The sequence below is a fragment of the Euprymna scolopes genome, chromosome 36, assembly GCF_053919585.1.
Source record: "Euprymna scolopes isolate OS-2025 chromosome 36, ASM5391958v1, whole genome shotgun sequence".
Classification (NCBI taxonomy): domain Eukaryota; kingdom Metazoa; phylum Mollusca; class Cephalopoda; order Sepiida; family Sepiolidae; genus Euprymna; species Euprymna scolopes.
The window spans coordinates 48,444,477-48,471,856 of record NC_136517.1 but is presented as its reverse complement, the minus strand read 5'-3'; the positions used below and the strand labels follow the sequence as shown (position 1 = coordinate 48,471,856).

Sequence of the window (27,380 nt, the reverse complement as noted above, 5' to 3'; positions counted from 1 at the left end):
ATGCTATAAAAATCTGTTCCATAGTAAAAACAATGTCGAAAAGTAAATCTTTATGTATAGCCTAGAACAAAGTTATATGCAGTGCACAAGTTTTAAATGATTGTGAAAATTGTCAGACTTTCTATCTGTTTTATCCAAAAAACTATTTTTAAAAAATCATTTAACCAAATGGGAAAGTATAAATTTCTTCACATGCGTTCTACATACACATTCTCAAAACTAAGTAACCCTTGCACATACATACTTTCCAAGAGATAGAAACGCTATTACATACACATGAATTTATTAGACATTAATCTAACTTGCTTATCTGTCAGTGTGATTAATCATAATTATGCATTGTGATTTTAAAAAATGTAATATATAAGTTTGGTAAAATTTCATAACTTAAATTTTTTTTAGTCTTATTATGAAATGATTTAAAATTTTCTAATATCAAACATTTTTTTCCCTTACAACTGAATAAAGTTTGATTTATTTAAGTATTATTATAACATGCATGATTAGGTCTCCTATTTTTGTGATTGTTCTAAAAAAAAAATTTGTAAGTCTAATTTTATTTCATTAATGCAATTTTTTTATATTTTATGACTTTTTCATATCTGTCAACTTTACATAGCCTGTTAAAGTTAAAATCCAAATGGTAGTTTTTTTAGCCTATTTGCACATAAGCGATCTTAATTTTATTAGTTTTATTAATAATACAGTGCTGTATCCTTGTATGTGTGTGTTTTTAACAAGTACTTCATGGAATGTGCTTCTGGGAGCTTACTACACTTAAACCTCGTCAATATAAATAGCCTAACTAGCAGTAAAATTGCACCCTTTGCTAGATTCCAGAAGATTTTCTACTTTAGTTTCTTTCCTTGGAACACACCCCCTCCCCCCGATCGTTGTTTCCCTGACTATGCCAGCATACAGAAATTTAAATGCAATGTCAACAAACATCTGGCTGCCCAACTCCCCACCCAGATAACCCTTTAAGTTTCAGTGATAATATGCCTTGTTTAAGGTAAACAAAAGTTTGAAAAATAAATAATAAAAATTATGGAGCTCCTATTTTAGATTGTGGTTTATATCCCTATAAGAAAGAATTGGACTGTATTTTTTTTTTCTGAATTTTTATCAGCCATTTTTTTTTTTTTCTATAGTAAAATAGTAAAAAAAAAAAAAAAAATAATAATAATAATAATAATTATCAGTTATCTCCAAAGTAATTGATGTCATCATTGTGCATATGTTCAAGACACTAGTTATAGGATCAGCAACACATGATGGTTGGTAATTCATTGCGTTTATCAGGCGACATGGTTTCCATGTTATAGCTATCCATTTATATATTTGGACTGAATTATTAACAAAGTTGGTTTAGTTTGGACCTATTAATTGCCAACGTGTAAATAAATACAACTGATCTGAACTGGACATACCTTCTCATAATCCTCTAAATTTGTAATTGGATAGCTACCACACGAACCATGTGCTCTGGAGAATGCTATTACTGGTTTCATAATATTTGCAAATGTTTAACGCATTTTATCCTGTGATAATTCTAGCACTCAAAATTTAAATTGTTAATGTGTTTTATGGAAAAAATTCTTTCAGCGCCTGACTTCAGGTCTCCCATTTATCAGCTACCTTTTGAAATTTTCTTTTTTGCATCTTTTTTTGTCATTTGCTTTTTCACCTGATGAACTCAAAGAATTGAAAATGTTCATGATACATATATGGAATATATATATATCAATTTGTTTTTGTTTGTTTTAACAAAAAAGATTGTTAGAAAAATAAAAAAAAAAGTATAATTAAGATTTGTTATTTTTAACAATGTTTATTTAAACGAAAAAATGCTGCCTAAATACACACAGGTAATTAGATAGTATTTTGTGATAAATTTCCTTATTAAATAGGTGTATTCATATTCATAAACGACCTTCCTGATAAAATTGTGTCCGAGGTGGGTATATTTGCTGATAACACCACCCTCTATAATACACTGGGGGGGGGGGGGTACACGTATCCAAGACGATGGCAGAAACTCTAGAAAATGTCCTTAATCTGTAGTGGAATAGGGCTGTAAATGTTAGGTCGTATTTAATGCTATTAAGACTAAACTGATTTTCTTTAACAACTGCAAAACACTTTCTCAATTACTGATGGCCATGACAAATAACATCCTACCAGAGAGCTCATCCTTCAAACTCCTCAGGTCCTGGATATGACCTTAAACTATCACCAATGGTGAGCCTCCAGCTTGCGGGCTTTAGGGAATGTGGAGCCACCTCTTAATTGCCATGGCTCCCAGGTCCACTCTGACCTGGAGTGGTAGTATCTGTTAGGGTCCCAACTATGGGTTAAATAGAAACTGACTTGAAAAAAAAAAAAAAAAGAAACAAATATATTTTATTAAAAACTTTTTCTTCAAAATAACTGGATTCGGCATTAAATAACCTAAAAAGGTTGATATGCCATAAAACAAAAACAACCAACCAAACTCCTCATCTTAACATTCACAGGCAACATGAATTGAAGTGGGGTTCCTTCCACTGTGCTACAAAATTACTCACACCAGAGAGTATCCTATATAAAGACAAAACCACAATTCGCCCATGCATGGAGTATTGTTACCATACCTGGACTGGTGTATCTACCACTCATCTCTCACTCTTAAAGAGGGTAAAAAAAAAAAAAAAAAGTTAAAATCTAATAATAGGTCCTGCACTATCTAACCTCTTTCTCATCTCTGTAATGTTGCATTTCTGTGCCTGTTTTACAATTACTTTAATGGAATGTGCTCTGATGAACTCTTAGCATTTGTGCCCCCTCAACATACATCCTAGCAAAATCCTACTCTTCCACCGTTGAAACCCTTAGATGCAGAAAAGCCTTCTATTTTCATAGTTATTTTCGTCAGATTGCTAGATTTTGGAATTTCCTCTATTTCCTGCTCTACTGGTGTTACTAACCTGCAGAAGTTTAAATGTACTGTGGACAGACATCTCGCTCCCCAACTCCCCACAGTCAAACAATTCCAAATTGTAACCCTTTATGACCAAATAGTAATGTATCTTGTTTGGGGTGAAAGAGTATTTAAAAAAAAATTTTTTTTAATAGAATTGAAGACAATCTCTTTTACATTTTGTCTTTGTATTCTTAGTGAATGTCCAAATTTAAGCCTGCCTTTGAATGTTATATCTGTAAAAATTGTAAAACAGCTTTTGCTATCCATAAAACTATGTTGAAAAGAAGCAGACAAAAAACATTTGTTTGATACAATTTATCTTGAAATATCATGCTTTTTTTCTTTTTCTTTTAACTTATATATGAAATGTATTCTTGAGTTTGATGTTTGCTATTCTTTTTCTTTTTAAGGTTTATCTGGAAATCCAGTTGATCTAGAACATCGTCGACAAATTTTTGGTTCCAATGTTATACCCCCAAAACCACCAAAATCTTTTTTACAACTTGTTTGGGAAGCATTACAAGACGTCACACTTATTATTTTATTAGTAGCTGCTGTAATATCATTAGCACTCTCATTTTACAAAATACCACCAGATCCAGATGCAGGTAAGGAATCTTTTTATCCATTTCTATCAATTGTTATATATAATTATATATAAATAATCCTTTATTATTTAAAGGTTATGAAAGTTTTTTGAAGCATGAAAAACGATGTTACTTTTTGTATTTAATATTTTTATTATTTTTTATATTTCAAGCGGACCTCCGCTCTTGGTCACAAAAAAGTATTGAAAAAAAAATTTTTTTTTCTCCGATACTTTTTTGTGACCAAGAGTGGAGGTCCGCTTGAAATATAAAAAATAACAATAAAAATATTAAATACAAAAAGTAACATCGTTTTTCATGCTTCAAAAAACCCTCATAACCTTTAAATCACTATCCTAGATGCATACGTGGACTTTTAACATTAATCCTTTATTATAATACTAGCGAGGGGTACCGGGTGTTTAGAGGTTTGTATGCTCTGGCGGGGTGTAAACAAAACATAAGAATAAGCGTAGTAAATATTTTTAAAAAAATAAATGTTAAAACTTAAAAAAAAACACAAAAAAAAACTAACGTAAGGCAAACAAATAATGTTAAATGTAAAAAAATGGGGGGGGGGATGTGATGGAAAAATAAAACAAAAATACGAACGTTAAAACTTTTAAAAAATCTGAAAAATAAAAACCAAAAAAAAACACACTGGCTTAAATAACCCTGTTTCAATATTAAAATTTAAAAAATCAAAAACAAAAGACACCTCACACCACGATTCGAACCCAAAACCTTTAGATAATGAGGCCGCCCTCTAAGCTAAGATGATGTCGACAAAATTGGATCGTTTTTTTTTTGTTTTTTTTGTTTTTTAATTTAAACTAAATCATGTTCCGACGTCATTTGCGCATGCATAAAAACGAACTTGTCATGAGAGGACGGTTTTTGCTGACCCCTCCCTGTAGAAAACTGATGATTTTAAGGTGAAGAAATTGATGTTTTTGGCCAATTTTTCGATATTTGTCGGGTGAAGGTTGGAACTTTAAAATGATACCAATCTCGTTAAAATCTGTGACCCGTGTCAAAAGTTTTTGCGAGACCTACAAACACACATACATACATACTTACATACACACATTTTCGCTTTTATATATATACTAGCGAGGGGTACCCGGCATTGCCCGGGTGTTTGTAGGTGTGTGTGTGGTGTTAAATAAAAAAGAAGCCGGGGGGGGGGGGTAGGATCGAAGCTGAACCCCTGAGGCGAAGTTTGAAAATACTGATAAACAACATTTTTAAATTGTAAATTCAGACCGCCATTAGAGCTTGCTGACGTCAAGATCACGTGACATGACTTAAATACAAGTTGGCCCAAAATAAATGGCCGCGTGTATACTTTATGTAGAATAGTTGGCGGCCGTATTTTTTGGGGCAGTTATAAATCGATTTAAAAATATGTAATGTTTAACATTAAAATGTTACTTTTTTGGGGGCCCCCCACCTCCTGCAGAAAATCGATCAGTTGACGCACTTCTGATGGTCACTTTGGGCCAATTTTTCGATGTAAACATGTAATGTTTTCACTTAAAATGCATTTAAACATAACAATTTGGCACAAGCACCAATAATTGAAATCTTAAAAACATTTACCCAAAACATTTGGCAGCTTACATGAAAAGGGTTGCTATGTGAAAAAAAATAAGACTAAATCTTTTATTAGACGAGTGTTTGACAACATATTAAAATTTTGATTCTCACACCTGCGCACATTTCTATATGCCTGTTTACTGTAAAATCAGTTGTAGTTTATTAGTGTTAGTAATTTATAAGAAAACATCTTTCAAATGGTGTGTGTAAAAATATTCCGACTTTGACTACAAAAAAATTATCTCATTTTAATATGTATTTTTATCTTCTCATCAATATGACTGTATTAGTGAATTGGATACTTAGCACTCGATGAAGAGAATATTTTAATTTTTGATTGCTGGTATTGACCAGATTGCGAGAGTAGGTTTTGGAAAGGGTCTGTGTTGAACTTGTAAGGATGTCAGATTTTTTTTAATTTCTAAAACAGCAAGTTTGATTATTAAAATACTTTAAGGAGTTGGAGTTTTTTTTTTTGTTTTTTTTTTTTGTTTTTTTTAAATTCTAAAAGTCCGAGTCAGACTTATATGTTCCAATTTGGCAAATCTGATATTAACTGAAATTTCTCATGAATTTAAGTCTTCCAGCTTATCTATAATACGAGTTTATTATATAGAATATAATATTCAAACTGGAAAGAACATTGGATGAAGTTTATATTCATTGTGGTGTAACCCTGATCCTATGCAGTTCTAGGAGGTCCATCCTCCCGGGCTTTGCCTTTTCTTTTTGAGAATGGGTTAGTTCATTGCTAATTGCTCAAGGAACGTCTACCAGGGAATGCTGGTGGTGTTGCCCAGGCATCTTTTTGAAAGATTAGAGCATCTCGCTCTCCCACCTACTTGGAGGTGCTGACTTTTTAATCCCATTTTCCAACTCTTGTCACATTTTTCACTATGGGAGAGAAATGAATACACCAAAAGTGGCTTTGAATATCACCTGAAAAGATCATTTGATCAATAAGTGATTGTGTGAGAAGTTTTTTTTTTTTTTTTTTTTTTTAATTCCAAATTTGGAGTGGGGAGTGAGGAAAATCTGTTTTTATATTTAAAAAAAATTCTTTATTTGGTTGCTTGTCACCATGCACATTGGATGACATGACAAATGGTATAAATAATGGTAGTCAAAGTAGTACGAGGAAGCAAATGATGTAAGTAATTAAAAATGAGAAGTTGGATGAAAGATAATTAAGGAAGAAAAATTGATGACATTGCAAAATTGTTTTTTTCTTTTTTATTTATATAAGTTGACAAAATCTATTTATCCTTCATGGTGTCATCCATTTTCAAGTAAATAAATTTAAAAGAATATCAAATTTAAAAAATACCGAATAGATCATGAGTGCTTTAGCGTATACTCTACCAGAATATTAAATCGGAATATTCACAGAAAATTTGCTTAGCCCTCAAAATATCTTTGTAGTTATTTCTGAGTTCATCCAGTTTAATCTTAAAACATTCTATGTTAGTGCTGTTAACTTGATAATGTAATTTTTTTCGAAAATATGTTAATCTTTTAAAAGGTGAAGGGTATCTAGTTGTGCGCCTGATTTAATTTTTGAAAATTTTCTTCCCCATAAATTATTCATATCTAAGTTTTTCATGAAACCCTCACATACTTTTTTTTTTGTGTTTGCAGACGAAGAAGACACAAAAGAATCTGCTGATGAAGCGGGGTGGATAGAAGGTTTAGCCATCTTAATAGCTGTTATTGTAGTTGTATTAGTTACTGCCTTCAATGATTGGCGGAAAGAAAAACAATTCAGAGGTTTACAAAACAAAATTGAGCATGAACATAAGTTTTCTACCATCCGTGCTGCCGAAGTCATTGAGATTCCTGTTGGTGAACTTCTTGTAGGAGATATCTGCCTGGTGAGGTACGGTAAGTATATATACAAACCTTTTCTTCTGATACATATTTTGTTGAAGCAAAGATTGTTCTCATTTTTATTTTATTTTATTTTTTGTTATCCCTCTAATAAAAAAAAAAAAGAAAGAAAACCAAGAGCTTTGGCCAGTAATTTGATAATTATAGGGGTCAGTCATCATTGAATTGAGCTATCATGCAATGTGCTAACATTGTATTCTTAAATATTTAGGGAAAGTGATATATTTATTACAACACTAGCAGAACCCATGTCTTGAAGGCAAATTGAAGAAACCAAAAATACATAACTCCAAAAATAAATTAACTAAAAATGTTAAGCCTTTATCCACAATATAAAAATATAGAAGGTTAATGTAGTTTGCTTGAAACATTGTTTAGTGTGTATATACAAGAAATTCAAATTTATAGAAGGCAATACAATGCAGAGATGTAACGGATAAACACAAACTGAAGCAAATTGAGATATAATAGTGGAATAAGTTCTGCAGATTCACTTTTTTATTGTTTTTAAACATTTTACATGTGTTGTGTTCTTACTTGCGTTAGCATGGTCAGTTAGAGGATTTATATTGTACTATTTCTGGAAATATCCCTTCATCAGACATCTTTGCCTTTTAAATGTGCATAAAAAATATGCATAAATAGAACTGTTAGTGCGATGGCCCATCTTTATAAATATACTGATGGGTTGCATGTGATTTTCATGATGGAATTAGAACACATGCTGTAGCCAGTTTTTCCTATCCCAGCAATTGGTACACTAGTTCCATAGTTGAGGGGGAAAAAAGTGATGGATCTAATAGCCAAACAGTTAAACTACTGTCAAATATAATACATTTAATATGTGCTAAAATCACTTCCAAAAAAGATAGGTTCATCTTTAAAGAATTATTGACTGTGTTTTGCTTGAGCAATGTCTTCATTCTCCCTTACACACACGCGCCTAAAATCGATCTTTGTCAATTCTTTCTATCTTTTCTTTTTCTTTTTTTTAATTTCAACCCAGTCTTGTATAGATGAAACTTCACCTGATCATGGAGCTCCAATTTGCTAGCTTTGGAGTCCTCCCTTAGTTGCCATTGCTCTCAAAATGGCTATACCTGCCACAGTTCCATCTACTGCATAAATAGAAACTGTCATTTGAAGACTATTTATAAAATCTATGCATACTAGTGATGAGACAATTCCAATATTTTTCCTGATTCTAATACAATTACCAATTCCGATTCTTTTTATATCTCTAAATATTTTACTATAGAGTAGTTGTTGTTGTTGTTTTTTTTGGGGGGGGGGGGGTACTGTAAATACCAGTGTAATATGTATATATATATTTTTTCAGAAACGTGAATAGGGGGGGGGGGATCTATAGATTTTAGTTTTACTGTTAGTTCAAAATATATAAATATTTTATCATTAGTACTCATAATGGAAAATTAAGTTTTAAACAAAAGAATCGGAAAAGTAATCATCCCAACACTAATACATACAAAACATTTTTTTTTTTTTTTTTTTTTTAATAAATACTTGAAGATGTTAAGAACTTGAAACATTAAAAACTTTAACAGAAATCACTGATACATATTATTTGGATTCTTCGGACTAGTGTTCTCATCTTCAGTGTCATTTTCACAATGTTGCAGTTGATGTAACCTCCAAACTTCTTCAAGTGTATCTTATCGAACTCTGAAATGTTTCTGTTGAACTTGGGAATCTGCGTGAAATTTCGGACAGAATCCTTTATTTATTTCACAGGGGTAGCATGATCTTGTTCCATCAGCTATGACTTGATAGAGATCCTAAGTAATTTGCAATTATATTTTTCGATTGCCCGCACTGAGGATTGAACCTTCAACTTTCAGGAGAAATTGGATTTTTCAAAATATTCTAACCACTACACCATGAGTTCTTGATGGGTGACGATCAATTAGTAAGTAGAACTAGTATAAAATTTAACTCTATATGGTAATATAGTAATGATATGTAGTAATAAATACATCTAGAAATAAAGTAAGTTTAAGTTTTAAACTAACTTAAATTAAGTTCTAAACCAAAATTAAACAAAATCGGAAAATAGGCATAAAAATTTTCAATAGATCATCCCAACACTAATACATACCAAAGTAGATTTTTTTAAAAATAAATATTTGAAAATATTAAGAACTTGAATCTCAAGTGATTCAAAATCTCATCATGAAATCTCGTCTTTAAAAGGCAATTATCTTAAGTAGATAAACCAAATTCTAGGTGGTTAAACCTCAAACTAGATGTTTTTTTTCCCATCATAGGTCTGCTGTTCATTCCTGCATCACAATATTGCTGAACATAACATGCATGACAATGCATATTCACAGAGTTAGTGACAACACACATAATTATCATAAAGGTGATTACAGATTTAAAAGTTTTGTCAATGTGGTCCCTGAATTTTTAAAAAGAAATATTAATATTAAAAACATTTTTTTTATTGGTAGATTTTATAATATAGTTGCTTTCCCTTATTGAATTAATGCTTTCTTACTATTACTCTCTAGTCATATATATATATATATGTATATATGTATGTATACTTGTGTTAAGGCTTAAAGGTAATTCTGAAAGACCCACACCCAATGGTGTTATTTGGGGCATTTGTGTAAAAATGTAATTTTGTATATGGTAGCTGTTTTATAGCTTTGATTTAATAACCAATGTTTTTTTGTTTTGTTTGTCTTTGCAGGTGATTTGCTTCCCTCAGACGGTATTCTTATTCAGAGTAATGACTTAAAGGTTGATGAAAGTTCATTGACCGGTGAATCAGATCACGTGAAAAAAGGTGTCGATATTGATCCCATTCTTTTATCTGGTAAGTTGGTCTCTATTTTTATTAAATCCATTGCAGTTTTTTTACAACTTTGCTTATCAAACAATGCTTTACACACCAGCTTGGTTTAGACATCACATTAAATTACATTAAGTGGTTAGGATCCAATTAGAAAGCTTTTGGCAGTTACCATTACTCCCTAGTCCATAATGGCACAAAATATTAACTGTCAAATCTATTATTTTAAGACCCATTTTTTTAACGGCAGGATATGAAGCATAATGACAACAGAACATAGTACACTACCCTACCCCTCAAACAAGATAATTATGGAAGAATGGTATTATAAGGAAACACATACTATACTCCTACTACACACACACAAAAGCAAAATAAGATAGTCGCTGGAAAGATTTTCTCATAAAAACAAAACCTACATTACCTCTTCTCCCAAAGGAGGATGTAATACTTGGCAGAATTACCCTGACTCCCTTAATAAATGAGACGATAATTCCTGGGAGGATGATCTTATAACAGCAGAAACAATACTTCACTACTGATCTCCATTAAAAGCTAATACAATAATAAGTTAATTTTTTCTTTATTTAAAAATATCTAGCTGTAAAAATATTTTTTATATAGTTTCTTGGCTTTTTGCTAAAATCTAAGTGAAGTTTTTGTTTTCAACACTCTAGTCTCCTTAGACGTTTTACTATCAATGAAAATCTACTTTATAAAACTCACTTTGTCTATGTGTTTGTTTTCATATTTTCAAACTCTATCTCTTCCGAAACTAAAAGTCACAGAGCGGCGCTAGGGGCCTAAAATGATTAGATTTTTTTATGGACCATTCTTTTATGGGTCTTCAGTCAGTTAAATATTACATGATTTTTATTCTAGAAAATATGAGGATCATTTCCAAAGTAATGTCTCCTATTTTTTAACTGAAAAAGTTGAAGAGCTATGAAGGCAGGAGTGAACCATTAAAATCAGCAACGTTTTGTGCTCTAGAATTTATTTTTCTACATAGTAACCTCTATTCTCGATGCACTTTTGCCAGCGATGAGTCATGATGCCTTAGTCATAAAATTCAGTGCCTGAGGTATTCCATTTTTCAAGGCTGTGATTATGGCATTTATGGAAATGCTGCCCACGTAATGCGTCCTTCAGAGGTCCGAACAAGTGAAAGTCTGACTGTGCCGGGTTAGAACTATACGGCAGGTGAGACAGTACCATCCAGCCAAACTTTGTCACACATTCCTTAGTCTTCAAACTTGCATGGTGTGGCCTAGCTTTATTGTATTGCAAACAAAATGTTTCTTTTTTTCTCTGGACTTGTACAGAAAATCTGGGCCTTTAGCTTTCTCAGAATTGACAGGCAACCCTGGTTCCAAGAAGACCAGGAGGATGACACTCTTCCTATCCAAAAAGATGATAGAAATCACGTCTTTAACGTCTATGCTTGGTATCAGATGCTTAGTGTTGACACATGTCTCATCATCAGTGATGATGCAGTTTCAGAATCTGTCAGCTTTGGCTTCATACTGATTTATGGAACTCACTTAGCACACATTTTGCCATATCCTAGGGATGACAATATTGTTTCCAGTGCACTGACACCTACATTCAACTATAAACGCATTTCGTTCATGATTATCTGCCAATTAGCGTGAATGAGTTGATCAAGGCACACAATGTTTTCTCAGCTGGTGACTATGCATGGGCATCCCTAGCAGCTTTGTCAATGACATCTGTCACCTCTTTGAAATCAACAAACCCATATCCTGTTCTGACGTTAACTGTATCGGCTTTGTAAATGTTCGACAGACAGCAGTGACTTCATCGATTCAATTTTTTTCACATGGAGGAATTCAATGACTCCTCTCTGCTTCTGATACACATTCGTGATGGGTTGCTTTCTTAGTCTCACATTGTCAATATCTGCAACAAGAGATGAAACTTTCAGGTTATGAATGCATAAGTTCAGTCATCATAATAATGCAATTTTCAATTCTCTCTGATCCAATTGAGCGGAATAGAAAATGAGGCATTACTTTTGGAACAATCCTTGTATCTAAATTTTCAGCCTTATGGGCTTTAAGAAGAAATTGAAATTTTGCTTAATTGTTCAAATGAAGTGCAAATCTGAAATGAATTTTCAAATACAAGATGCCCATTCTCCCCTAAAATCTGGAAAATGTGCCAACGAAACTGAAATTTGAATATTTATTAATCAATGTCTTAATACCTATTGGTATAATTTCACAAAAAATAAGATATGTGAATTTTCATGAAAAACTTCCGCCTCCTCTTTGCCACTTTGCTCGAAATTAAAAGTGATTATAGCTCACATTATTCATTCTTAACCTAGCAACTGTAAGCATATACATGTACCTCACATTATATAAATAGATGTGTGTGTGTTTAGGCAGCATATTTTCATTAAGATAAATGTTATCAAATAAGTTCTATCTATGAGTTTTTTTTTTTTTTATTCAGAAAAAATTCCTCATAAAATTAAAACTGTTATTCAAAACTTGTCTGTGTGTGTACATTTCCATACCAAATTATTCTGTCAATTTTCAGTCTACAGATTTGAGATTTGACATGGGAGAAAATCTTTTTAATCTGTTTTTGGCCTGAAATTTAGTTGTCAAGGGGTCAAAGTTCAACGATTAGACCTTTGAAAACTCTACCAAACTCTTCTGCCAATTTTGAGTCTAAACACTTAAGATTTTAGATATAGGTTACTTGGACATGGATTTAGCTTTTTAATTTGATTTGAGCTCAAAACAAATGTTAATGGGTCAAAATTAGGGTCAAATTTAAAATTTGACCTCTGGTCTCTACCAAATTACTCAGCAAATTTTTGGTCTAAACATTGGAAATTTTACATAAAATGTATTCGGACATATGACAAGCTTTTTAATCAGATTTTGGCTGAAAATTTGGCTGCCAAGAGGTCAAAGTTCAAAAGATTTTACCTTTGCAGTCACTAGCAAACTATTCAGCCAATTTTGGGTCTAAACATTTGAAATTTTACACAAATGGTATTCAGACATGCAGCAAGCTTTTTAATCAGTTTTTGGGCAAAATTTGGCTGCCAAGAGGTCAAAGTTGGAAGAGCTGACCTTTGCAAACTCTACCAAACTCCTCCGCCAATTTTGGGTCTAAACACTTGAAATTTTAGATGTAGAGTCATGGATAGGAGTCAAACTTTTTAATATATACATATGCACATAAAGTTATGAACAGTACATAGGGCCCGAACAAAGCCGGGCTGAACTGCTAGTATATATATATATATAATAATAGCTTGCACTCTCTCTCTCTCATATATATATATATATATATATATATGAGAGAGAGAGAGTGCAAGCTATTATTTCCAGTGGAAGATTTTTTTTAAGGTCTGATTTAGCCCTTTTAAAATTTTGAGCATATGACTGTGCAGCCCTGTCTGTATATCATATCATATGCAGATAAAACAGAATCTGTCCTGTATACAACGTGAAATCTTAATTTGGGAGCTTTGGTATGGAGTTGCTCCTTGTTGCCATTTTGACTGCCAAGTGATAGTACCTGTTTGGATTGAATAGAATTAGTCCTTACTGACCTGAAACTGCATAAATAACTAGTTAAATCAAACACACCATGAATAAGTATCCAAGGCTATTAAGAACTTGAAAGTATAAAAACTTGCACCAAAAAGACTGGATTTGACATTAAGTAATCCTAAAATGGTTGATATGCCATTAAACAAAATAATCAAACCAAACGTAGTTATTCAAGTGTACTTAATATTTTGGCACAGGCTCTAGAAAGCTGCATCTGATTGCACAGAAGTGAGAAGTGATGATGGAGAGAACTATTTTTATTATTACTATTTGCACATACTCTTATTTTAACCTTTCATCATGTCTGGCCTTTTGAGGAGATGGATAAATAGCTTATCTAAATATATAATATTTATTTGATTTCAGAATTTTCTTAATGACGATTGATTATTTGAATTCTTCAGACTACTGTTCTCATCATGTATGTTATTTTCACAACGTTTCAGTCAATGTAATCTCTAACTTTCTTCAGGTGTATCTTGTTGAACACTCAACAACCTTGGAACCTTTTTGTCAAAAAACACTTTATTTAATCCATGAAGGCAGTATACTCTCGTTCCATCGATTGCAGTTGTATTTTGAGTGCCATGGTATCTACCAGTGTGGTCACAATCTATCACATGTGTAAATGAATGACCACAATGTTTATGGATGACGTCTTAATAGATATTTGATAGGGAGAGAATATGGTTGCTAACCTCTATTTAGAAGACATTTTGGGTGAGACAAAAGTGTCTAAATATAATTTTTGTAATTAAAAATGTAGAAATATTTCTTTGAGAGACCCTGTAGGAAGTGATGTTGGTGTTGATTGAAAAAAATGTGCGTAAGTGTTCAGTTAGTTCCTATAATTGCTGAATTTAGACGGGAAATATTTCAATTTTTATATATTATTGTGGACACATTGATAGGTTTCAAATAAGTTCAAAACTAATAAGATAATATGAAAAAAATGATTTTTAAAATTAAAGAAAAGCTATACAAAGGTAAACTCTGAATTTAAAAATAATTCTCATCAAATGATCACTTGCTCCTTGTGTTGCCTATGAGTGTCTTGTCAAAATCATTTTTTTTTTTTTTTTTTTTTTTTTTCATCCTAAGTAAGGTTTTAGCCAAAACATGTCTGAAATAAATGCAACCAAAATTTTTATATGAATTAAAATTTATACTAAATACATATGTAGATATAATTTGTTAGAATGCAAAAAATTTTTCCAATTTTTTTTCCTCAATTTTAGTGCCAAGAAATGTTTTACTGCTGTTTCTAAACAAAAATAATCACTTGCTTTGATTTGAGCACTGAGATCTGAACTGAATTACTAAATTAATCTGACAATAGTAAAACATGTTGATATTAAGTAGATATGCACTTTTTTCTTTGGTACTTTTGCACTTTGTGTACCAGATTTCCATAAATGTCGGATTGAGCTCAGCTAACATAAAACTGACGAAATATGTTGAATGCTAATCAAGTTGATCAGTCAATAAAAAAGTGTTAATAAATGTGCTTAGCCAATAAAAATTAAAGCAGACTACTTGGAAATTGGGAGAAAAAAAATCCTAGCTCTAACAAAAAAATTTGGTTTTAATCACACAAATTTAACTAGTCTAACCCTAAGAAAAAAATGTCAACAGTTTTCCTAAAAATTCTTAAAACTTAAAGAGCATAAATAAAAAGAAATTCAAAAGATTTCCTAACAATAAACATTAAAAACATACAAAAGATTAAATAAATAAAATCTTTTTCTTTAAAATTCTCTTTAAAAGAAAGAAAATTTTTTATTTAAAATAATAAAAAAAATATTCATGAAACTTATGGTAGGTGATTATATTTTGTTTTTCCATTTTTTTTTTTTTTTTTTTTTTTTTTTTTTTTTTTTTAATATTGTAATTAATATTTGGTAAGTGTTATTTTTTGTTTCCTAGCATTTTTAAATTTGATTAACACTTGGCATATTCCAGCAATTTACATAAGCTGCTGGTTGAGCCTGAGCCAACATCACACAAATCTGGTCTGTAAAGTGTAAAAATACCAATTTAAAAAAAAAAAAAAAAAAATTTATTACCTTTCTAGGTCAATACTTTGCAAAAGTTTGTCTAAAAATAATGGGACTGATATCACAATTTATTTCAATTACAAACTCGCTTCAAATAATCTCCACCAACCTTGGATCGAATAAACTTTCTCTGTTGCACTTTTATGCTATGTTGAAAGATTTGTTTCAAAATGGGCCCACTTAAATGATCTCCTTGAGCTTGGTGGGAAAAGAGAAGTCACGCTGTTGGTGAACAGGGAGATTGTTCTTGTATAGCAGTATCCTTCTTAGCCAGAAGTTGTTGGATGCTTGCATTAAAGAAGTGTTTTTATTTGTTTCTCAATACACTTAGCTGAACGACCTGAAAAAAGATGTAATCGAAAGCAGGTGAAGAGATTAATTATATATTACTAAGGTAATATGTAAAATGTTCACTTATGTTTCTTTGCACAGCACACCCAAATCTATTTACTTTTTCAGATCGAATTTGTGTGCATGTGTGTGTCTCTCTCAGGCACATATATATACTTGGAACCATCTAGGTTTCCATGCATGCCCAAGAATAGTCATCAATTGACTTATATATGTGTGTGTGTGTGTGTGTATATATATATATAATGCGTGTCCTGCAACGAACATGCATACATATATAAGCATCTACAATGACATAGGTATTGCACACTCAGAGGTGAGAAGGCTAAAACTTTCTAATTACTGCAAACATTGTTGATTGCTGATTTTTAAGAGGATGGCATGGCTGTGTTTATTTGAAAATGAGCAAATAATGTTATGATCAAATGCATGACAGGTCAATCTTTTAAAAACTTGCTTTGATGAAGTAAAAATAAATTGACAAAAACATAACTAGTTTGAATAACATATTTTTGTCTACATATATTTTTATTTTTGTTTCTTTTCTCTCAACAGGAACTCATGTTATGGAAGGAAGTGGCAAGATGCTTGTGACTGCAGTTGGAGTTAATTCTCAGACTGGCATCATCTTTGCCTTGCTTGGTGCATCTAACCTTGACTCAAAGGAGAAAAAGAAGAAGAAAAAGGGCGAAGAAGGAGGTAATTAAACTAAACACTAGTATTGGGAAGGGGGGATTTTTTTAAATTTGTTTTTGTTTTAATTTTTATTCTTTGTCCTCTTATATTGTGTTCAATGTATTGTCTATTTTTTTCTTTTAATTTGTTTTTCTTTATTCTGTTTGGTGTGTTTTCTTTTTTTATTATTATTTTGACAAATTGAATCTTTGCTTTGCTTTTTCTATAACTCTCCAAATGTCTTTAAATCCCTAAAATCCATTTTTCTTTTTTCCTGGTCTAATCCAATTTGGATAAAATATTTATTTTCTTATCTGTAGTCATGAAAACATTTATTTAAAAAAAAAAAAAAAAGATTTGACAGTTTTAATTTTTATTTTATATTTAATTTTTTTTTTTTTTCACATGGATACATTATTTTTTTGATTTTATGAAAACTATAAACGGGAGGGTCTTAATGGATTTAAGTTTTTGACCTGCATTGGTATATGCAGATTTTCTTTTGTGTGATGTGGATGAGAATTAAAGGTTTTTCTATAAAGAATTTGACACTTTATAAATATATCAGAAACATTTAAGACTACCAGTTTCAAATTTGTTATATTTTATCAATTTAAAAAAGATTTTTCAATCTTTTTTCTTTTCTAAGTATTAGTTGATATTTAGAAGAAAAAAATAAGATTGCTTAAAAGATTTGCCATCTTTTTTTGTCTCCCAAGTATCAACTGGAAATTCAAGTATGGCATCTTAATATGAATGTTAGAAATGTTCATAGCTTTTAATCCCAAAACAAAGAAAAAATGTATTTAAAAAAAATTGAAATAAAGCATGCTTGTTGTTTTTTAATGTCATATTCAACTAGCAACTCTTGATTTCATCATTTTAAAGCATGGACCTTTTCTTTGTTCTTCAATTATACCAAGATGTTCCAATATGAATTTGTAGATCAGTTATTCCTGCATTCCAAATCTTTTGCCTCCCAATTTCCACCATCAGAATTGATTGATAAAGTAAAATAAACTGATGTCTTTGCTGTTTATGGATGTTCAGTATAAACACAGACTTGATCATATTGTAGAACCCTCCAATACAAAATCAATACTGAATTTGTTGTTAAATTTTACTCAAAGTGTAGGGCATTGTTCTCAGTTGCATGCCTGGACAAATGCCACCAATATAGTGTGGATGTGAGGTGGGAAATTTATGTTCATAATATAATTTTATGTACATATGTATACATACACAAGCTAAATTGACACACGGTCAAGTTTACATGGCCACAGGTAATCGCTTGTATAAAATGATTGTTTGATTGCTTTAGGCATGAAACTATCAATTACCTAGGTTGACTCCATGTATACACCTGATGATATACTACACGTGCATAACACTGACTGCAATCGTTTTTTTTTTTTTATCCTGTCTCCATAAAATATTGATTTTGAACTTAGATCTAAATAGTTTATATTCAAAATGTTTTCTAATTGTATACTAAAATTACAATTGTATTGATAACAGAAATGAGTACAGAAATTGATTTCTGTAAAAATTAAGGAAATCATTTCTAAATATAGAATAAGTCGGTGGATCTGGTGCTATGACTGGAATGTTAAAACCTGCACCAGATGCTTAAAACTATTGATTGATTTTGTTAGTGTTTGGTTGGTGAAGGGAATAACGAAATTAAATAAATTTTGTACTGATTTTACTGTAAATTATTGAAAAAGAAAATTGTCTTTTATTGTAAATACTTTAAGGTAGATTTCAGTTGTATAGAAAATGTTTGATGTAAGATCCCGCCACATAAGGCCTTTTTAGATTCAAGGTGGGGAGGTTTAATCAGAGGCAACTCCGATCTAAGGAAAAATAGCCACAGTTAAAGGTAGTCTTTTTCTTAATAGATATAGCTGCTATCTTGCGATACACCAGTTGAAACATTTTTCATAAATTTTGTCAGGTCTATTTGGCAAAATATGAAAAACTTCAAAAATAAAAAATGATACTAAATTATAAAATGTCTTTTCATTAAAAAAGATTAGTGATAGTTTACATGGAAAATTTTGTTCTTTTTAATTATTTCAATAACATGAGAGAAAATTTATTAAGTGCCTTTCTTTCTCCACTCTATGCTTTCTACTTCAGTTCACACTTATCTAATATTTTTTCTGTAAGAAAAGAATTTCAAGTAAAGAAATCTTCAATAATGTTTGTTAATATTAAACAGTTTCAGGTAAAACTGTCAACAATTGTTGCAGAATAGAATGCAAGTACCTAAGGACAATGTTCAAATTTAAAGATTTGGAAAAATTCATATGGCCTAAAGATCTACCATGACTGACTGAACTTGTTTAACAAAGAAAGTTGTTGCTCTCTGGCATAAAGAACTCTGGAAGATCATTTATTGCGGACAATTATCCTCATCTTTTTTATTAGTTGTTTCACGACATTTCGGCCAACTATTCCTCTGGCCTTCGTCAGATGGTAACCGCGACAAATAGGAACTCTGAATCTACTGACTGCAATTACTGCCTTCAGTAGTTGTCGTCTCGCCACGTTTTGGCCAAGTAAGCTTCTGGCCAGCTTTGGGTAGGATTGAAACTGCTATCTTAAGACAGTTCTCACCTGGAGCCATAGAGATTGTCTGCAATAAATAAAATTAATAGATAATACTCATTATCGATGAATTCCAATTAAAATAATATACGGGAAGATCAGTTCTGATGCCTTCAGTCTCTGAGTACCTGATTCAGTTTCTGTTCAGATTCGTACAATCCTGAATTATTTCATTAAGATGTATTATTCAAATCAAATTCAATTGAAAACTGTCCAGACTCTTCATTCTTTGAAGATGTTTCTTGTCTTTGTAGAACATAAAATCTGTTTGAATTAATAAGCATTTTGGTGCTTGTGTTCAGTGATCTTTTAAACCAATGCATTTCAGGTGAAAACTATATTACATACTTACATGTCCTGTCAAAATTAGTATAAATTTAAAAAAATACTTAAAATGATACAGTGGATGTGCTAGATGTATTTCTAACAAAAATAATTTATTCAGTTACATTCTGAGATTGTTTAAAAATAGTGAACCCTTAAGTCCAGGGTTATCTCCCTTGTTTCTCATACTGAATTGGTTGCACAACTTTTTTACATTAAAAATACAATAAAATGATAAATTCTATTTTTACTGGTAATAAATTTTCTATTAGATCATTTTTTTTTTTTTTTAATTTTTGAAATTTTACTAATTTTGACATTGTTAGTATGTAATGTTTTCATCTGAAATACATTAGTCACCAATCTACACAAACACTAACATTTTTTTCAGTAGTAAAGAAACAAATCATGAAATCATCAATTAAAATAATTTTCTGGATTCTACACTAGATATGTCACTTGTGTTTAGTGCCGACTCTTGTGTAACTCAATAATAAGAATAAAATTGCAAGATTTCTTTTCGGCTGTTTAAATTTATATATATATATATATATATATATATATATATATATATATATAAATAAATATGCTCATGCTGAGTAATTTAGTTATTAATAAAGGAAAATAAATTGAAAAAAATACTTTATAACGAGAAAAGGTTATTCATTTATTAGGAACTAATTTTGAACTGACGTCATCTTTTTAGGAACCACCAAAATTATGTTGATCCACCTCTACAAATGATGTAAGAAATGTGCCTGCTGCAGGGATCAGACCTTCATCCTAAGCAGAAACTACAATGCTGCTTTAACTGTAATCTGTCAGCCCAGATGATCAAACACCAAACAAATTTTTCTCAGATGAATTATTGTAGATTTTATATTTCAGCATCAAAAAAAATTAAAATGGAAGGATTTTTTTTTTGTCTCCTTTTCTTTTCTTGAAGAAAAGAAAATGTTATTGAATTTTATCTTTCTTTGCAGCTTAAAATGACTTTCTATCTCTTTTCTGCAGCTAATTTAATTTTCTCACTCACATGTTAATTACTTTTGTCTAAAATAAATTTTAATTTTTTTTCCAGGTTTCTAATTTATTAATTTCTTTGTTTAACCAACTTCTTTCTCTCAAGTCCACCAGATTGAATCTCCAAGATCATCTAATATGAAATTGTGATCCAATCAATTCCTGAGTATTGTTTAGTCTAGATGTTTCTGTAGACATTAGTAGTTCCTTAATTTTCTTCTTCGGGTTATTTGCAGAGTTTTTTTTTTTTTTTTTTTGTCTTTGTTGCTCATGAAGTCGACGGAACTCTTTTTGCTGAAACCTTCCCAAAATATTTCATATTTACTGGTTAATTACTCACACCTTTAATAGTAAGGGCCCTAATGTTGCATTGAATTTCCTCTCTATCTCTCTCCATTGATTGGAGCAAGGCTTATGATCCTTATCTACAAAATAAGCATTGATCTTTCAAAACTTCTACTTGAAATTCTAATTCTGTTTCAAAGGATTCATTTTTCACATTTTAAAAATACCAATCAAAATTAACTATCAATTTTATTTAAGAAATCTTTTGCCATAAATGAGTTATGGGTACCAATTTCAAATTTATTTACTTAAATCCTTATCTATTCAATATTTAGAATATGAATTTTTGATAACTCTTCAACAATTAACAATCGCTTTGGTTCATGTGTATGAATAAGACAATGTTTTACATCATTTACACATTTCTCACTCATTGTCTCATCTTGGTTGCTCTGACTTTTCACAACATTCCACTTTTGTACTCTCTGATTTTCAGGTCACTTTTAGAGAGTTTCTACTGAACCTTTCATGAATCAAATAATTTCAAATCCGAGAGTCATCATATATGATACATAGGATGTTCGCAAATTGCAGAGGTGACTAACATCAAGATTCTTAATCAAATGATGCTAGCACAGGTTCGAATCCAATCAAAATCTCATTTTTCCTCATTGTTCTGGGTTATCATGAATCTTTTATTTATGGCCAAAGAATGCAATAGGCAAAAAAAAAAAAAAAACGGAGATGAGAAAAATATGTAAATACTTTCCTATAATACCTCATTTTAAAATTTTTAATAAAATAGTGTTTTTTTGGTTTATTTTTCTTTCATTATTTTTTTTTCTTCCATCATTCTTTTTTTTTGACAAAAAAAATGATTTTTTTTTTGTCATTTTTTTTTTTTCGTCATTCTTTTTTTTCTTCCATCATTCTTACTTAATTCACTTTTTTCATTTTTTCATTCATTTTTTTTTTCATTTTTTTTTCATTTTTTTTTTTCATTTTTTTTCATTTTTTTTTTTTCATTTTTTTTTTCATTCTTTTTTTTTCATTCTTTTTTTTTTTTCTTTTTTTTTTTCTTTTTTTTTCATTCTTTTTTTTTCATTCTTTTTTTTTTTTCGTTCTTTTTTTTCATTTTTTTTTCATTCTTTTTTTTTCATTCTTTTTTTTTCATTCTTTTTTTTTCTTTTTTTTCATTTTTTTTTTTTTTTTCATTCTTTTTTTTTCATTCTTTTTTTTTCATTTTTTTTTCATTCTTTTTTTTTCATTCTTTTTTTTTCATTCTTTTTTCATTCTTTTCTTTTCTCATTCTTTTTTCATTCTTTTCTTTTCTCATTCTTCTTTCTCATTCTTTTCTTTCTCATTCTTTTCTTTCTCTTTTTCATATATTTTTGTCACTTTTTTTTTCTCTCTTTTACAATTTAATTTTACTTATTTTATTGTTTTATAACCTAATTGTTCAAGTACTGCCATTTTATTTTCAGAATTATTTTTTTAAATGATGTGAAGATTGCTTATTTACAAACAAAAAATCTGACTCTCAAATCCCTGGCATCAATTTTATTTATCTGCAAGTTTTCAACAACTATGATGTATTTAATGATTTCTAACTTAAAACATAATGCAAATTAAAAAATGTATTAATTTCTTAGGATATTGAACTGTTCTTTTTTCCTTTCTTCTAAAAATAACCAAAATGATACACTACGCAATAATTAAATTTAACTTTCAAAATCAGATAGAGCTGATAAGTAAATAAAAAGTAATTTGATTTGGAAATAATTAGAACGTCCAAAACATTTTCAGTTCAAATAGTAAAACTTATTTACATTTAAATTATTGTTACTATTTGACTACTCTTGTATATTTTTTTTTATTACTCTAAAATATATTTAATAAGCTTGTTGCTATGCGGGGAAAAAAAACAAATAATTGGAGAATATTTTTCTTCGAAAATGTGCAAATTTTTATTTTTAAGCAAATCTTTCACTTACTGTCAAGTGTCCAGGATGGTGGAAAGTAATTTTTAGTAAGTGATTTATTTACTGAAAAATAGATAAACTTTTCAATATGCATATGAGACCCCATAGAAGTATACACCATCAAGTACCATATAAATATATGGCACTTGGTACTGTATTAGTCTGGGCGCCTCATATACTGTCTCTAATTATTTTTGTACATCTTCCCGGTCATTTTTTTTTTTTTTCTGCATTGCAAACATCCTTACAAAATAGCTATATACTCATTTGCCATCAATGCTTCAAGCAAACTACCGTATCCTTTTAAGATGTATCTTCAAAATAAATGTTACAGTAGTTGTTTTGTACTTATTTTCATGGACATGTCCGCTTGTTGATAATTGTTAAAATCATTGATTAGCAAGCAATAAGGATTCCATATATGGACATTCACTGAATCACATGAATGGAGAAACAGTATTTGAATAGCAGGTGTTATCGAAGAAGTTTTATAATAAATTTATTTCTGTAAAAAATTAATAAAGTGTAAAGAAACATGAAATGCACACCAAAAGTAAACGATAATATCTATGTCAACATTTTATTTGGAGTAATTTATAATAATTTCACTAATTTTAGAAATTTTGTTATTCCAAAATTTAAGCACTTTTTGTAAAACAAACTTTGTAAAAAAAAAAAAAAAAAAAAAAAAAAAAAAAACTTTGCCATTGTTTCTAGAAGATTGTCTAAACAGCCACTCGAGATTTAAATTATTTATGAGGATGAAATATATTTGCTCTACTTATTAACTCTCCCCTTCCCCATCCACCATGTTGCAACTTATAAGAATGTATTATTGCATGTTCCCCCCCCTTCCCCTTTCCTGCTTGGTTGTGCAGGTGAGTTTTTTTTTCCTTTTTTTTGGTTTGTTTTTTAATATTATCGTCTTTATTTGTTCTATGTTTTGTTTGTTTTTATTTAACAGCATGTATTGTCTGTCTTCCTCCCTAATGTCAGCTACACTGGATGATGGTAATTTATAAATTTAGATATTTATAGAGATATTGTTTTATTATCTAGTGAAGAAAAAAGTGTAATTATTGTTTATTATATTTTAATTTTACAAATATCTTTTAGAATCTAAAATGGCTACCAGGTGTCATGAATAGCGTGATGCATTGGTACTAACTTTTTTTGTGTCACAAAACAGCTTCACCCAAGACAATTTTTCCATGCATGGGGAGATGGCGAGGAGAAGGAGGAGGGGTCACTGCTAAGTGGCTAACGGCAGACAACAAAATAAAAGTATCCTTTTACTACAGTCTTAGTATATGTAAGACAGCTTTAGAATCTTGCTTTGAAACCAGCCCAACTTATGGATGTGTTAACGGAAATATTAATCTTAAATTGGCTACCATTTTAACTCCAGAATTTTATTTTATGCAATACATTTTTTAATCATGAAACTCAAACGTGACAGAAGTTTGCATACGACTGACGCACAAACATAAATAAACCCCTCATTCACTTGTTGAACCATGCTGCATAGATCTGTACTTTGAAGAGCAGTTGGGCTGACAGGCCATAAGAGTAAGAAATTGTGTTTTTAAAAGGCAACTTGTGAGTACAATTTGGAGATAAAGAGTTAATTTGTACATTCAATTTACTGCTATCATGAAATCTACACACACACACACACACAAAATCTGACATGGTGTTATCTAATCATCACCAATTGAATTGATTTTTCTGTTCATCCAGAGCTACTGTGGGGGTTCACAATTATAGACTTTTGTCTCCACTTGGCATGATCAGATTTGGTTCAGATCAAACAGAATATAGTGTTAAATTTAATATCATGGGTAATGTTCAAGAATAATGGTAAAAAATAGTTTAATTTATAATATTACACAAGATATTTTTTAATTATTTTAAACTTTATTTTAGTTCAAATGACATACAAATTCTTAATAACCACAAGAATTACTTTCACTTCACCGTCTGAAATGTTAGCTGCCAAATACGAGGTATTAAAACCTGAGATCGTCCAGAAGTGGACATTTATCAAAAATTTAACACCTTGCAGATTGCACAAGTCCATAAAATGAGAATTTTAGCAATGTTGCAAATTCTGAAATAATCTATAGTCCACAGCCTGGTATATTGGGTACCAACGTGAACTGTAAAACCTTGTTCAGATTACTGTTGGGATACAAAACCATAATTTATGTATGTAACATCACAATAAGTAATCAATGGTGATCACACATATTAACTTATTCAAGCAATTGCTTGCTATTTGTTATGACACTCCATAGGAAATAGATGGTTTTAGTCAATTTGGCAACCTTTCTCAGTTATGTTCAACAATTTTTTTTTTTTTTTTCATTTGAATATTGTCTTTAAATATAAGACTATTCCTAAACTGATTGTTCCCCCCCCCCAATGTTTTACTGCTATGAATTTTTCACAAATGTTTATTTACAAATAAATTTTCACAGAAATAATGAATAATAAATGTAACATGAAGTTTTTTACAAGTAATAATTTGTTCAAATAAATATGTTTATTGACTTTAAAATACGATTTTAAGTCAATTTTATGTAAATAAACAAATGAAAAATGTAGTTTACAAATATTATATTTAATGACAATATTGAAATGCAATGTAATTTGCAGGGTTGCCGAATTTACTAACACCATCTATTTCCTCTGACATGACGTAGATACCTAGCAATTGCTTGAGTAAGTTAATATGCATGATCACCAAATTAATCGATTGTTTTACAATAGTTATTGTTTAACATTAAATAAACCACAAAAGACTGTTCATTCTATTATTAATAGCATAACTCTTCTGTAAGATGACCGACCCCTTTTCTATGCTGTTCATTTCTGTTTATGCTTCTTTATTCAAATGAAAATTTCTTTAGTCGCAGCTTGAAAAATATTTTGATTGATAAATATTATTTATCTTCCACACGGTTATCTGCCAGTCAACCAGTGTTTTCCTTTTCTAATGCGTTTGAAACATATCCAATAAACAGGACAGTGCAATTCTCCTGTTCGTATAGCATCAAATTTACTGTTTGCAAGCATTTGAAAAGACATCAATACATTTGACACATTAGAATACTTAAGAAGTTAAAGAGGCAAAAACTGAAAATATTTTAAATGTTATTCCTGTCAATGACTCATAATAAAATTGAGTGTATGCAGCATTATGTACTAAACTTTTTTAGCATCTCTTCATTTAACCATTACAACATTTACCAAAAAACAACATAGGTCCAAATAGCTACAATCACACAGATTATATAATAGTAATATACTGATCAAATTCTCTTAAATATTTCCTTAGATAGACCCCCCCCCCAAAAAAAAAAAAAATATCCTTGTAAACTTTACCATAATTTCTGAATTCTTTCAGTTTACTCTTAATGCTATTTTTTTAACTTAATTAGGTAATTACAAAAATATTATTTTTGTAATAAATTGTGTTGAGCATGTTATGCAGAGTCTGCAGCCTATAGTTGTATTATCATTTTCAATTCCATGAATATGAATTAAGTGCAGAACAGGAGACTTCAATGGTATGGCCATATTGAAAGAATAAGTGCTCCTAAGTTAATAGATGCAGATGTTACTGAGGTAATAGGTTCAGTTTAGTGAGGAAGGCCAAAGAAAACATGGGAGAAAGTGATAAGAATGAAGTTGAGGGATAAATAAAAACCTGGTCAGAGATAGGTTAGTTTGGAAGTAAGGTTTTAAAAGCTGTTCAGTATATACCAGCATGTAAAACGAATGTTAAATCAAATATGATGAATAATATCGGTTTAATGCTAAAATTATTTTTTATTTAAAATATAATTGCATGGAGAAATTGTCTTGTTTTCACAAAGCAACTATACATACAAATTTTTAAAATGGTAGCTTTGACAGATTTTTTAAATGATAAATATGACTTTGAATTTTTATTGTTTTGATTTTTCATGTAAAATGCTTATTTCTGCTTCTTTATAGTATTAGTTGAAATAGCTTATTTTAAAAAAAATATCCAGTTACACTAAACTTAATGAATTGCTGACTAGAATTCCAATCCTGCTTTATCCACTTTTGGGCAAATCAAGGACACTGCTTTAACTTGCTTTAAAGACAAAAGTGTGCAGTATATCAAGCACTGGTCATATCAGTATGGATTTGAGGCCCAAATGATCTCCAAAAGCACTTCCACAAAATCTCATACATTGAATATGACAAGAACCACAAGGCAAGAGTCATTCATTATCAAAGCTGTAAAGTTCAACAGTTACAGATAATTATATTTATACAGCTTAGTTACTTGCTTGTAGGCTTTTTGCATTTTAGCAAATGTGTACCAGTTCTTTTACATAGATGTAAAAAAAAAAAAACAAAAAAAAAACTCTTTCTTATAAAAGAAAATTAAAGTAGAATACAAACTTAAATTTCATTTCTTTAAAGATTTTTGGCATCAAATTCTTTACCATTGTGTTTTACATAATGCGATATATTTTTAGCCAAGCACTTTAAATACTTGTATTTGTATCAGTTATCACCCTGGTTGAGTTAGGAAGGTTGATAGGTCGTTAAACACAAACCAACCAACCAGGTTGAGTTT

The 27,380-nt window shown here is 30.3% G+C and overlaps 1 protein-coding gene across 28 annotated transcripts in view; it reads left to right on the top strand.

The window, feature by feature from the left end:
* LOC145260458 (plasma membrane calcium-transporting ATPase 2-like) overlaps positions 1-27,380 on the top strand; it is a 567,808-nt gene that overhangs the window by 365,574 nt on the left and 174,854 nt on the right. For all 28 annotated transcript variants that reach the window (XM_080118538.1, XM_080118534.1, XM_080118531.1 and 25 more), the window contains 4 exons: positions 3,373-3,570; positions 6,787-7,029; positions 9,752-9,877; positions 16,416-16,559. In XM_080118538.1, the coding sequence (XP_079974664.1) occupies positions 3,373-3,570; positions 6,787-7,029; positions 9,752-9,877; positions 16,416-16,559 (711 nt within the window). The remainder of the gene's footprint in view (positions 1-3,372; positions 3,571-6,786; positions 7,030-9,751; positions 9,878-16,415; positions 16,560-27,380) is intronic.